This window comes from Haemorhous mexicanus, chromosome 15 (genome assembly GCF_027477595.1).
Source record: "Haemorhous mexicanus isolate bHaeMex1 chromosome 15, bHaeMex1.pri, whole genome shotgun sequence".
Classification (NCBI taxonomy): domain Eukaryota; kingdom Metazoa; phylum Chordata; class Aves; order Passeriformes; family Fringillidae; genus Haemorhous; species Haemorhous mexicanus.
In genome coordinates, this window is record NC_082355.1 from 11,502,504 (window position 1) to 11,516,940 (window position 14,437).

Sequence of the window (14,437 nt, forward strand, 5' to 3'; positions counted from 1 at the left end):
GTTTTAATTTATTTTCTAGAATAATAATTTATACTATTCAAATGCTGGAGTTGAAAAATACTTTTTTTCCCCCTGGTGGACAAAATATATCTCTAACCTTTGTCCATATTAATAGAACCCTAGAAAGGTTTGGGTTGGAAGGACTATTCAAAACCATCTAGTACCATGGGCAGGGAACCTTCTACTAGACCAGGCTGCTCATAACCCCATCCACCCTGGCCTTGAATGTTTCCAGGGACAGGGATGCCCCAACTCCATGATCCACTGTCTCACTACACTCACAGTGAAGAATTTCTTCCCAAGATCTAATCTAAATCCTCAGTCCTCAGCTGTCAGTTTAAAGGCATTCCCCTTTGTCCCAAGTACCTCTCCAGCTCTCTTGGAGCACTTTTAGGCTCTCAAAGGTGCTCTAAGGTCTCCCTGGAGCCTTCTCTGCTCCACGATGAACAATTCCAATAGAGAGAGGTGCTGCAGTCACACAATTATCTTTGTGACATTTCTCCAGCCTGTTAAGGCCCCTCTGGATGGCAGCTCTTCCCTCCAGCATGTGGGCAGCACCACACAGCTCAGGAGCTTCATGAGGATGCCTCAATCCCATTGTCCATGTTGCTGACCAAAATGTTAAGCAGCACCAATCCCAACACAGACCCCTGAGGACACTTGTCACTGATCTCCACTTGGACATCAAACTGTTGACTGCAACAATTGAAGTGCAACCATCCAGCCAATTCCTTATCCACTGAGTGGTCCTTCCAACAAATCCATAACTCTTCAGTTTAGAGAGAGGGATCTCATGTGTAACAGTGTCAGATGCTTTGCACAAGTCCAGGTAGATGACATAGCTGCTCTTCCCTCATCCCACCAGTGCTGGGACACTGCTGTAGATGGCCACAGACTCTGTCAGGCACACCCTGCCCTTAGTGAAGCCAGGTTGGCTCTCATCCATCACCTCCTTGGTTTCCATGTGCCTTAGCATAGCTTCCAGGAGGATCTGCTCCATGACCTTGACAGGCACCAATGTGACACTGACACTTTTGTAGTTCCCCAAATCTTCTTTTTTTTTTCTCCCTCTTGAAAAGGGGGATTTGCTTTCACTTTTCCAGTCAGTGAGACTTCACCAGACTGCTATGGCTTCTCAAGTATGATGGATAGAGTTTTAGCCAATTCATTTCCCAGTTCCCTCAGGACCTGCAGATGCATCTCTTCAGGCCCCATGGACTTTGTGCTTGGGATCCCCACGTTCCTTAGATGGTCTCCAACAAGATCCCTTAAGCAGGTGGTTCTTCATTCTCCCAGTCCCAGCCTTTGCCTTCTGCAGCTTGGGCAATGTGTCTGGAGCACAAGTCCATGAGAGCAAGGCATTGAAAAGGTGTTCAGTACCTCAGTCTTCTCCAGATCCTGGCTATCCAGGCCTCCTGTTTCCTTTCAGAGAGGACTCTCATTTTCCCTTATCATCTTTTAGCACTGATGTGCCTACAGAGCAGCTTTTCTTGTTGCCTTTGATGTCCCTGGACAGCTTTAGTTCTGTCTTAGGGCTTTAGCTTACCTAACCTGATCCCTAGCTGCCCAGATTTTTTTTGTGCATTCCTCACAGGCTACCTGACCTTGCCACCACCCTCTGTAGGTTTCCTTTTTGTGTTTGAATTTTTTCAGGAACATCCTGTTCAGTCCTTATTTTGGACTTGGATCTTTTGCATAGCATAAAAAACATTACACCTGTAATAATTTAAACTCAGTCAAGCAAACAGTAGTTGGATTCCAAATTATATTTTTAACCAGATAAAATGCAACTTTCTGTAGTGAGTCTCAGTTAAAAACTACAGGCTACAGTCGCTTTATCTTGCCTTCCTCCAGCATTTTCAGGATGTCTGCAGTCTGAAATTCTTAAGGCAAAATGCTACACAGAACGGGCTGGTAAAACTCAGATGTATTCTATAATATTAAAATGTCAATTTTTCAATGGCATCTTTTCTGGGGTTTTACTTATTTTATCTATACAAGAGCTGCACTGGCAAGAATCAGTCTATCAGTCTGATTTTGACAAAATTTGGCAATAAATATACTTTATTTTTGGAACATGCTCCTTATGATGAGGGGCACAGAATAAACAGATTCACATAGGACTAGTGATGAGATAGACAAATACTCTAGAGATTAATTAGGGAAACAGTTTTGCTTTTGGAATGTAAGGTAACAGTGAGGAAAAAATAATCAGACTCAGAATAATTTAGGTTGGAAAAGACCTTTAAGTTCATTGAATGCAATCTTCAACTCAGCACTGCCACATCCACCACTAAACCACGTCCCCAGGCACCAAATCTTCAAATCTTTTAAATCCCTTCAGGGATGGTAACTCCACCACTTCCCAGAACAGCCTCTGCCAAGGCTAGAAATCTTTTTGGTGAAGAAATTTCTCCTAGGATCTAATCCAAACCTCCCCTGGCATAACTCGAGGCCACTTCCTCTTGTTCTTTCACTTGGCAGAAGAGACCAACCCTCAGCTGGCTGCATCCCCCTCCCAGGGAGTTTTAGGGGACAAGAAGGTCCCCCCTGAGCCTCCTTTTCTCCAGGCTGAGCTCCCCCAGCTGCTCCTCATCAGTCCTGTGCTCTAGACCCTTCCCCAGCTCTTCTGCCCTTCTCTGGACACATCCCAGCCCCTCAATGTCTGTCTGGAAGTGAGGAGCCAGAACAGCATTTGAGGCACAGCCTCCTCCCTCAACATAAGGACAAGTGAGCTATGCAAACCTAGTGAAACTTTATTTAATTCCTGAAAGGAAAAGCAATTTATAACACATAACACAATGCTGAAAGTGTGTTCCTGACTGTCATGGGCAAAAGCAAACTAAGTGCATTCTTTTCAGAGAAAAAAAAAACAAGCAGCAAAAGAACAACGGAATATGTTGAGACAATTTGGCTAATTTTGATTACACTGGTGATAAAGTTAGCTGATTGAGACATGAAAGCATTTTTATTTTAATTTAAATTCTGATGTTTTAAATGCTGATTCAAATAATACAAAGTTTAACAAGCCAGACATTAAAGATCTAACACATAAATTTTTTTATTTTCAAATCATGCACTATCCACTCAGCCAGAAGCTAGAAAAACCATTCAGCTAATGCACACTGCATGAGATGTGTAAAAATGCCTACCTAAAGCAACTCTTGCAGCTGAAGCATCATAATTAATCCAGAAGGAAACCCAGGACAGGATAGTGATCAGAATAGAAGGCATGTAGGTCTGCAGAATGAAGTAACCAATGTTTCTCTTAAGTTTAAAGCTGAGAGACAGCCTTGGGTAGGCACCTAAAAGAGAATATTTGGTATGGCCATAATTTATTTCTATAATGCCTGAAAACATCTTTCTTTTCTGTCATTTTTGTTTGATTTTCTCATTCAATGTAGATTACACGCAGAGCTGAAAGATCCGGGATATTCAGTGGCAGAATTTCTAGCAAGAATTGGGATTAAATAATCTTTTATGCTAAGGCTACGAAGATATTCTACTTGCTTACCTGCTGGTAATCATAACATTCAACAGCAGCCAAAATACACATCAGAGCAACAAAGCACAGAAATTCCTCTTCCCTGACAAACTGTCATATGCCAGCTCCAGTGTGATTCTGATCCTAAACTTCTCTCCAAGAAATGTAACACTCCTCTTTTGTCACTGGACACCAGAAATATTGTACTGCTTGAAACATTTGTTAATATGACTACCTAGAAATCATTCTTTAAGTCCCATTTCTGCCTGATTTTTAAGAATTTGGGATGTACAATCATTCTACAGTCCCTCCAAAGGTGATTTCTACCCATATCCAGTCACTGAGTTTTGAAGGTAATTTTTTTAACACACCTAATGGGTTTCTCAAGTAGGTAGAAAACATCTAGTAACGGCCCAATCCAACCCTTGTCTCTCTTGATCAATTTAATGTCACTGAAATATGTTAGGGTTTTTTTAATTATTATTATTTTTATTTCATGAAATGCAATCTGATTTTCTTCTCCTTCTCAAGAAAGCATCTTTTCAGCCTTCAGAAAGTCATACAGTTACTAGAGTAGGCTGAACTGGAAATCCTGGAACAAGCTTTTTAAAGATTTTATAGTGAAGACAAAATAATTGGTCTAATACATCCCCAACTTGGCAAAAGGAACATTTAAAAATATAGAGAAAAATGTTCCTAAATTTCCTACACTTTTGGTTGGCACAGAGATGTATAAGTGGCTTAATCAGTTTCCATAGATAAACAGAAAATACAGCTCATTTGATGAGCCTTAACATGACAGATTACACAGGTTAATGGATGGTGCCTTATACACTATGGAAGCTGTGATAAAAACCTCTGCTTTCCAAATTCACACCTGCTGCTCTGTTTTATTCTTGCTTCTCAAAGTTTTGCTCCTCAACTGCACACTGAGAATTAATCCAGTTTTAGAAGTCTTTAAGAGAATTCCCCTTTTAAGTTCCCCTCCACAAACCTGTAGAGAAAACAACATTCTTGGTGATAAGCTTGTAGTCCACAATGGAGAACTGTGGCAGCTCGATCTTTGTCACTCCTGTGACTGCATTATCACCCCCACGCCAGTAAAATTCAATGTCATCTGTTGTATAGCCATCTATAAAAACAGGAATAAACAAGTGAGATACAAATCTCTTCTGACATCATGGGGAACAGTTCATTTACTCAGAACATATAAAACCTATTTCTAAAATTAAGCCATTTATAAACATACAAACACAGGACATTCCAAATATAACTTCAAAAGGCAATCCTAGGCGCATTTTAATATTTGTTGGCTTTGTGTTTTTAAAAAAGATATATTACTTGAATGTATGACAAAACAAACCTTTAAAACCAAATTAAGACTACACATATCCCATCTCTAGATAGCAACTGTACATCAGCTTAAGGTAACTTCTGATCCCAAGGTTGGATAAAACAGCATGAGTTTGCTGCAATTTCTGTCCCTGAGCTGAAACACCAGCACTGGCAATGTTTGGTTTTCAGTCGTAAAAAACAGCACAGTTCTTTTTCTGAAATTGCTTGAATGCAGTAAAAGACAGCCACATCCAGTGAGGCTTGTAAGAGGCCTTGTAGGAAGCCACTGCAGCAGATGCAACACCCATCAGTGGCAAAGAAAACACCCACAAGAAATCAACCAAAGAAAAATAAAATTCCCACCACCCAACAAAACACCCCAGAACACAGCACATGTTCACACAGTCATCAAACAGATCCATGGGAAAGGAAGCTGGGCTCCCAAATGGCACCTGAGCCAAGTTCCATGCTCCAGAGTTGGTGTACAGAACTGACCATGAGACATCAGAAATCAATCTATTGCAAAATCAGGAAATACAATATTCATTAATGTGTCATTATGCATTAATCACAAGATTTTTGTCATTGAAAATGAAACACAGAATAATGACCATGATTCTTTTGCAAATTGAGATAATAAATATATAAACCCCTTGATTTAAGTACTCATCCACATCAAAGGTCAAAATTGCACACTAAACACCATTTTACAGTGCTCAAATACCGCTGAATTTCAAGGAATAATGCATAGAATCTGTAAAATTGCTCCTGTGCATCATTAATTCTTGATAATCCAAGTAGAATCCAGGGGTTCAGCATTAGTGGAAGGCAAGCAAGTTTGAAGACATGAACTAAATAATCTGTAAAAACACTGAAACAACTATAAAAAATCTATCTAATACACACAATTTTTAAAAGTGTTTTGGTAGACACATTCCTAAAGTATGTTGATAGCAACTTCAGAGTTTTGTATTAGTGAATCTTTTACTTTCCTGGTCACAAGTCTGTCTTCAGAAAAGAGGCAGACAGCTTACTAATGTTTCCCTTTCTAGCAACTTCATATTTGTCAAGTCTTCCTCTAGGCTTTCAGAGACAGAAATAAAATAAAATCTAAAATAAAATAAAGTCTAAAATAAAATAAATATGAATAATTGTATCACCTGATATTGAGATGTAAAAGCAACTTACTGCACTTCATGTTATGAAAAATATAGAAGAACACCCTTAGAGAGTTTAGGAAAGTTGATATTACTTTTTTGGGAGTATCTTTGTTATATTGTCAAGTTTTGGTGATATTCTGACATCAACCCTGCCCTCCAATGGCAAGTTCCAGATTCTAATTCCATTTACTGAACTTGGATTAATCAAGGCAACATACTTAATTCTGAGGTAACTAAACTGTTAAACTTCACAGCTAATTAATCAGTATTATATTTTAATTTTATTTCTGAAAAAAAAACAAATGCCAAAATAAGTTTCAGCAGGGAAAAAAATCCCACTTCTCTGAGTGAGAGAAAAAGTTTATAAAAGCCCAAATGGCTTTTAATTTGGTTGTATTTTTTAGAATATCTGTTGGAAGAACTTTTTTGCCAAACTGCCTATGAACAGTTTAGCCTTGAACTGTCTAATCATGGCAGGGTTCACACAAGAGACTTCCAGGATTAACATTCCAGCTGACTGCCAAATGCTTCAGCTTTACCCTCTACCAGGAATTCATGGTTCAGCTTCTCCCTGGATTCTCACAGCCTTAACACGAGGCAAACACTGACAACTCTCCAGGAGAGGGGAATCCTTGGGAACTCCAAAGTTCAAACTGAAGATTCCAAACTCTGCAGCTCAGGGTGGCTTTGGGGAGAACTGAGCAGAATTCCCTGCTGCTTAAGGGTCTTACACTGGGCAAATGATAACCTGAGACAGACCCAATATGACAAGACTTATCCATAAGGAGACTTTCAGGAAGCCTCTTTAAGCTCTCATTAAAATACTTGTCTTTCCAAAAAGGATAAATTATCCCATTCATTTCAGTGTGTGGAGAAGGAGAGCAAAGAATATTACAGTCATCTGCACATGAATGCTCGTGTGTACTGCTAAAGTACCCAAAGATAATTGGATATAAGTCTAATATCTGCAAAACATCTGCCAAAAGAGAGAATGGGCCTATTCATGTCTCTAGTGGTTGTTTTACAGTAAAGTCCAATTACCTGTGGCTATAATAAACTCCTTCTGCAGGTACTGGGACTCAAAACAACTCTACTTACAAGATAAAATTATTTAAAGATCAACCAATTTAAAATAGTAATAAGCAGTCTAGAAAAAACAATCTGTAGCTCTTGACAAGAAAAAACAAGAATTAAGAGAATCAGTTCAATATTTCTAAATTATCAGACACCACATGTTGGTAAAGCAGAAAGGAAAGCATACTCAACCCAAAAATGTTCCAAGTAACCTTTGCAAGAATATGAGTTTAGCACAGAACACTATTTGATTTAGACTGTAAACAATTGTTGGTTTACTATATATTAAATTGTATGTAGCTCTGCTGCCAGCAGAGAGCATCTGATTGATTGCTTTTCCCTCAGTCCTTTATATATCATCATCAGCACGATTTACTTCACGTTCAGAAAGTTCAATTTCTCATTTCTGTCATGCATCACACACTGGCAGTCACCCAAATCAATACATTGTCCTGGTAATATGGCACCAATCCTGAGAGAAGCAAAACATTCTCAACTCCCATTAACAGGGACAGGGAGTTTATCATCCTGTATGCATTGAGGGATGACAGATGACGAAGCACTGCAGAGGAAAAACAAACAACTAATAGAACATAAAATAAAACTCCTTTCACATAGAAACTATAAAAGCACCAATTTTTTTTCCAGCCTATTCAAGACAAGTCAAAAATAGGAAATTCTTCTAATGCAAACAAACTAAAATGAAAGCTGTAACATTACTGACTGAAAACGAAAATATTTAGACACAAGACAATTATCAGAAACACCATACAACGGAAGAAAAGCAGCAGATTTTCCTGAAAAACTCAGGATTTGTCAGGATTCACTGCCTCACTGGGCTGCAGTTTACACATGACAGCCAGGAGATATTTTACATCTACACATCTACAGTGTGCACAGTGTAGGAATTCAAGGGCTCCACGTTGCTGACACGATGGCAACACCTGGATACTGAACATGAGGCAGTTGCTGATTTTTTTGGGGAGGAAAGGGAAATGACATAAACATGCAAACAGTGAAAATGTGCCTAAAAAAAGGGGAGGATTCTGAGGCCATGCCCTAACTTCTCTCTGTTCTGAACCATCAACAGCTTGTGTGAGTTTGAGCATTACATGCACACATCCTGCATCGCCTCTGAGCTAAGGAGAGCCACCTCAGCCCTGACCAGGAGACAAAAGCATCCTGTTGGCAACTGTCTGAATGCCACCTCCAGCTGCTAAAGCTTATCCAAATAACTGCTCCTCTAGTTACAACCTAGAGGATTGTATCTGTGATTCTGAGCATTGACAGCATGCCAGTATGATGAAGCACTGCTCAGCTACTTCAATTTTTTTGCTGAGTAGGTCTGGAGATGGCAAAGCTGGGAGCACACCCCGCCTTGGATCACCTGAGGTATTTGTCTTTTGCTCACCAATAAAAAACATACATGACAACTCAGTTTATAGCAGATTCTGGACTTAAATACTATTAAAAAACAACCATTTACATGAACAGCCTACACCTGGTGGAGAAGAACAGAGTTGCATTATACACGTGGAATTTTCGGGGGAAAAAATTCAAATGTACATTACTATATACAAAACCTATGGCCTCATAGGTAGAGAATGAGTAACAAGCTACTTAATTTCTCCTGCTGCTATCAAATGGATTTTCTTTGCATAGTCAGTCACAATATGGTAGCTTCGCAAAATAAAATGGAGAGAACTCATGTATAATATCAATACCCAGGAGAATGTTCTGATTACAACTATATAAAATATTGTAAGCTAGCAACCATAACACATTAATTTATATAAATGTAGGTCATAGACTTTCAGAGTAATTCAAGAACTTGACATCTACAGGCCCTGTAAAATGAGATGAATGCTGTAAAGAAATATTAAATTAAGTGATTAATCCTGCTTGTAAAATAGACTGTAGAATACCTTTAGTGGCAATATCTACGTATTTCATTTAGTTTTAAACATAGAAACACTACTCCCTCCTTTTTCAAGATTTTCTTTAGCAGCTTTGCATTTACACAGAGTAAACAGAAAAATTAGTTCTAAAATCCTAAGTAACATGCAAACCATATTTTGAAATTTGGAAGCCTTTCAGATCTCTCAAACCTGTTTCACTGCATCACTTCAGCCTTCACTTATTCAATTCACTTATTCATTCAAAAAGATAGCCAGAAAGAGAAAGTTAGAAGTGTTTCTTTGAATTTGCAGAGATGTTTAAAGCTGAGGAGAACATAAGACATGAGGTGCTGAAACCAGTGGGGTGATACAAGGGTGAGTAGGAAAACCAGAGTTTGTGTGCCAGAGCAATTGGAAAAAAGCACATCACACTTGTTTCTTTCTCATCCCCTCTAAATTCTGTCTTTCTGCATAAAACATTAAAATTCTTCTTACGTTCCACTTCAAAGGCTTTTTCCCCTAAGGCTCTGAGGATTTGGACACAAAGAGGATGTACAATTTTCTGACTGCAGTGAAATTCAACTGATTTTTAGATTAAATTAGCAACATTCTCAAAAAACAATCATCTTCAAGTTGTACAAATGGCTCCTTACTGGGCAGAGTAGGGTAGGTCAAAGGAAGAGACAGAAATGTGATGCTGTAATTACTATATACAGCTATTTAAAAAAAGAAAATGTCTTGATAACAAGTGAAATGACCAAATTGATTCCAGGCCTTAGAGTGGGATTTCCATGATATTAGCAGGATCAAGTTTAGTTTTTTATGTAGGTATTTCAAACTGATTATTACAGGAAGCCTGGTAACTTACAGAATAGGTATCCTGGTGGAACTCCTTAATTTTATTTTTTTTTTCCTAATGATTTCACTGAAAATCATTCATACTTTAGAGCACCTCCTGCAAAATGCTTTCATAAATACATTTCCACTGCTAAAATATTTCCAGGAAAGGGAGATCAGAATCAGATAGGGAGAACCGAATCCATGCACCAATATTCAAAAACCTTTCATCTCCTGGAACACAGCAATTTCTCACAATCTTTTCACTTCTATAAATTCAGTTACTCCCACCAGTATGAATGAACCAAGTTGTTGGTTCAACACTGTGGAGATTCTGCAAGCCCAGGAGCTCCTCACCCAGCAGAGACAAGAGCATGTGGAACACAAGCTGCTGGTGGCAGGAAGGTCATGGTGGCTGAGTGGCACAGAGAGGGTGACCCAGCATCAGAACCAAGCTCCCTCTGGGGCTCCAGGGAGAGCTCAGATCTTTCCCACTTCTTGCACACAAGGATGCTCTTCATCATTTCCCTTGTCATTTCCATCATCCTTTTGTCCTGCAGACCAAGTGCCATGGTAATGCATTACATACATCCCAGAACACCATAAAGTACAACACATCTGGCTCAGCTTTATTTATTTAAATGGCTAAAATCCAGGGATTTCTATCACTGTGGAAATTAGGTATCTGATTTCTGCAGGCAAACAAACAGCTTCAGATGATGTTTTATACAGTACACAGAAACATCCTATCCCCCATTTCTGCCACAGTTTGTATTCCCTAACACCCTCACTTCATTTAGCAGATGACCTTTTCTGAGGATAAGGTTGACAGCATTATGTCAGCACATTGATGAAGTCTGGAGCATCCTGAAGGTTATTTCAGTGTAGCATGGGTGACATTAAGCACATATGTGAGGAAAACATGGGTGGCAACAGTTGTCAATATAAAGTTAGAGCTAAACATATTTCTCACATTCACTACTACTAAAATTATGAAGAAAAAGCCCTTTAATCTTTAAATTTAAAAAAACAGATTAGTATACGTTAGACTTGTGCATTCAAGTTTATTACTTCCTTATAACACATACCACAGAAAAAAAGGAGTTCTGGAACACACGAGTGACTACGTGAGACATGACAAATCTGTCCTAGACACAAAAGATGGGGGGAAGCTTAGTTTCATTTGCAATTAAAAGTAGACTATGGTAGAAAACTCTGAAACTCAATATTAATAAAACTAATACAATGAACTTTTTTTTAAATCTCAATTTTATTGTCAGAAACACAGAAAACCCAAGAACTTTACTTTCACTTCTTGCAATGGTAGAGCTTCAAAGATGCAATAGGAAATTGCAATATGCAACCACGAAGATGATACCAATCATTGCTGAGGAAAGCAACATTTAGGCAGAAATAAATTTCTATTGAAATGTGAACTGATGTAAACAGGATAAAAATGAATACATGAATACTTAAGTGATCTATTTCAACGCCATTAAATCACAAAATGAACAGAACTCAAGTGAAAATAACCATTGAGAAAAGACAAGTGCAATCAGGTATAAGCAGGCAAAAGGCATTTTTTTTCCAGAATAATCAACAAAGTGAAAATATAAATAATTTCCTATGTTTAAAGTCTGAAGATTTTATGACATAATTCATAGCTATTTGCTTCCACATTTAAATCAATGAAAAAAAGACAAATAAAAAAATTTTTTAAAATTACCTTCAATATCACACAGGCATCAGAAATTGCTTACAGGAAAACAAACATTGTTTTTCCCAGTTCACAAGATTTAATCTCAATCAGAGACAGAACACAAGCCCCAGAAAGCTGAACTGGGAGATCTACATGGAAGAGAGAACTTGGAATGCCCAGAGACTACTCAAGGTCTGCTTGAACCTCCTGCCACACCCAAACCCTCCAGTTTAATGAGCATGGCAGTGAAGTGCACATACTTTAATGAACATGGCTAAAAATGTTCAACTGGACACCTCAGTAAATGAATGATGCCTCTCATATATTAACTGGATCATTTTTAAAAGTCCATAAATTTGCATAGGTAATCTCATCAACCCCACAATCAAATATGAAAACTTTATTGTGTTTTTAAAGGAGGGATATGTAGAAGTAATGATTCAAATAGGAAGGACTGTGTTCTTTTTGGATCATATTAAATAGCCAGCATGGGTGCAGAGGGAACAATTTTTGGTACTTTGAGATTATATATATATATATATATATATACACACACACACACACATATTCAATTTTTCAACTGTATTCTGAAAACATATTTTTGAAGATTGATGGAAATGTCTTAAACCCTCAAATCTTTGTGTAAAACTAAACACTGTTTCTGCTCTTTGAAAATAATTACTGGCAACTGTTTTCTACTTTTGAAAGGCCATATTTCAGGAACAGAACTTCTATAGTAAAATGTACATCCATAGTGAGTGGGTGTAAATGACAAATTATTTTCTCCTCTCTCCATTCAGTAAGGACAAGGATCATGTAGGGAAACCAAGTACTTATATTTGCACCCTAGCATGAATTTCATCACTGCAGCCTGTATTTCATGATTTGAGCTGATTCCTATACTTTTATCTCATTTGACTACATTAACCAACTTATGCATAGGAAAATTGCTGTTCAAAGCAATTATATGTAATCTGGAAATTATGAAGGCCATGGAATATTGTTCTCTCTTAGACAAACGAATCTCACAATTTGCTTATTTCAGAGAAGAGTTAACAAAAAGACTGTGCATGCCGTTTGCTCTCTTGTCTGATTTAAGAATTGGTTTTTTGAAACTGGAAATAGAAATGAGGGGTATATCCAAACAAATGAATCAGCAAAGCATCATCTCCACAAGCTCAATTTTTAATACCTTAGATATGTAAGACCAAATGTTCTAAGTTTCCTGCAACCCACTACCAGCCTACATTTTGAATGCTGATGTACATTGGGAAAAAAAGAGAGGAAAAATGAACATCTGGCAACCTTAACCTTTTTTATAAAATTGCGTTAATACTCCACTCTGCTTAATTACCCCATAGCTGTATTAAAAATACAAGGCCACAAGGAGAAAAATGCAATTTGTAGAAGAAAGCCCTTCTGTTTGTGGCTGTGCCATTTTTTCAATTTAGAAAAATATTTATTCATTATGATATGCTAGCTTGCAAAGAAGTGTGAGATAATATTCTGAAATATTATTCCATCTTTGCCTGAAGGACATCACAGTATCTAAAAACCTTCTACTTTTAGATAAAAATCTGGTTATGAAGGTTTAGGAACACTGGTCTCAGACTGTCCAGCAGGAACATGCTAAAACCTGTTATTGCCAAGAGTGAAATGTTTATTAGAATGTAAAAACCCCTAGAGATTTTTACACATGTAGTAGAATAATGATTGAGTTTGGACACTTACCTGAACCTGTAGAAATTAATTTTCTTTTAGTAATGAGCAAGCTATAATTAATGTTCCTTCTAAAGTCATTCACATGTATAGATTTGGGGACTTTTTCTTTCCTATCTGGGTAAGTCTTCTGTCATCTACAAGATTTTCAAGGATAATTACATCTACCTTTGATGTGGAGAACTATTTATACAGTACCATGTGAATGAAGTTTATAGGAACTTTAATTATAGACCATGATATTGTTAGAACTACATCATTATTTTCTAAAAATTGCAATAGTCCTGTAACATTTCTGTGTCCTTCACACAGCTTGGTTGGTACCAGAAACAACATCCTCAAAATATCTTAGTGGGAGCTGTGTGCCTCAAGGCTCAGAGGACTTTCCTGCAGGAAATTCTGTTGTGACACCTCTATCAGAAAAGACAGCACAGGTTTGTTGGCAGTATCCCAGCTACTTTCCTGGGATGCTGAAAGAGGCCAGAATAAATTCTTTTGACACCCATCCCTCCAGCTTTTAGAAATGGAACACAGAGAACAGTTATCTGGTGGGTCACAAGATGCTAATGGTTGTGGATGGGTATGCACCAGGTAGCAGCAATTGGAAGTGTTTTAACAGGAGATGGGGACAAGGCCAAAGGAGAATGAAAGCTACTTCAGCTCTCTGCATCTATCTGGCACAGCAGACTAACCCTGAGAGCCTCAAAGACACCATTCAGCAGCTACTTCTGTAAATCCATGGCAGATGCAACCTCATCCCACATTTTTTTCACTAGAAAAGTCCACTTGCCCTAGTCAAGTTTAAGTTTTGGCTTTTATGTACCACAAAGCTGCATTAAATCCTGCTCTATAGGTAATATACTCTTTTACTCAGAGTCTGGTATTCTCCTCTGATCTGCATTGATGTACCATATTAGGTTTCATTACTACATTTTAGAAGTTTATAAGTTCACAAAATTGACTGTAACTTTTCTAACACTCCCTTTTCTTCTGAGCTGCAACTCCAGGCATTGCTCGAGGCTATGCCTAGTTCATGAAGTAGATGTGACTGAGACAAGATAATGCCAAGCCTTTAAAGGGACTTTTCCTTGCAAGCACATTTTAACACCCTGTTGACTTTTATTCTGTTTTGCTCTAGCTCTAGTATTGTAACTGTGTCAATATGCAAATATGTATTACATAAGGTTGCCTCTTGGGCTGGAAAAGCAGGATATCTGCATATAAATGTTCA

The 14,437-nt window shown here is 38.0% G+C and overlaps 1 protein-coding gene across 4 annotated transcripts in view; it reads right to left on the reverse strand.

The window, feature by feature from the left end:
• GABRB2 (gamma-aminobutyric acid type A receptor subunit beta2) overlaps nucleotides 1–14,437 on the reverse strand; it is a 144,428-nt gene that overhangs the window by 23,393 nt on the left and 106,598 nt on the right. For 3 of the 4 annotated variants that reach the window (XM_059859810.1, XM_059859809.1, XM_059859812.1), the window contains 2 exons: nucleotides 4,479–4,616; nucleotides 3,153–3,305 (listed from right to left, as the gene is read on the reverse strand). In XM_059859810.1, the coding sequence (XP_059715793.1) occupies nucleotides 3,153–3,305; nucleotides 4,479–4,616 (291 nt within the window). The remainder of the gene's footprint in view (nucleotides 1–3,152; nucleotides 3,306–4,478; nucleotides 4,617–14,437) is intronic. The other variant, XM_059859811.1, reaches the window with a different exon arrangement.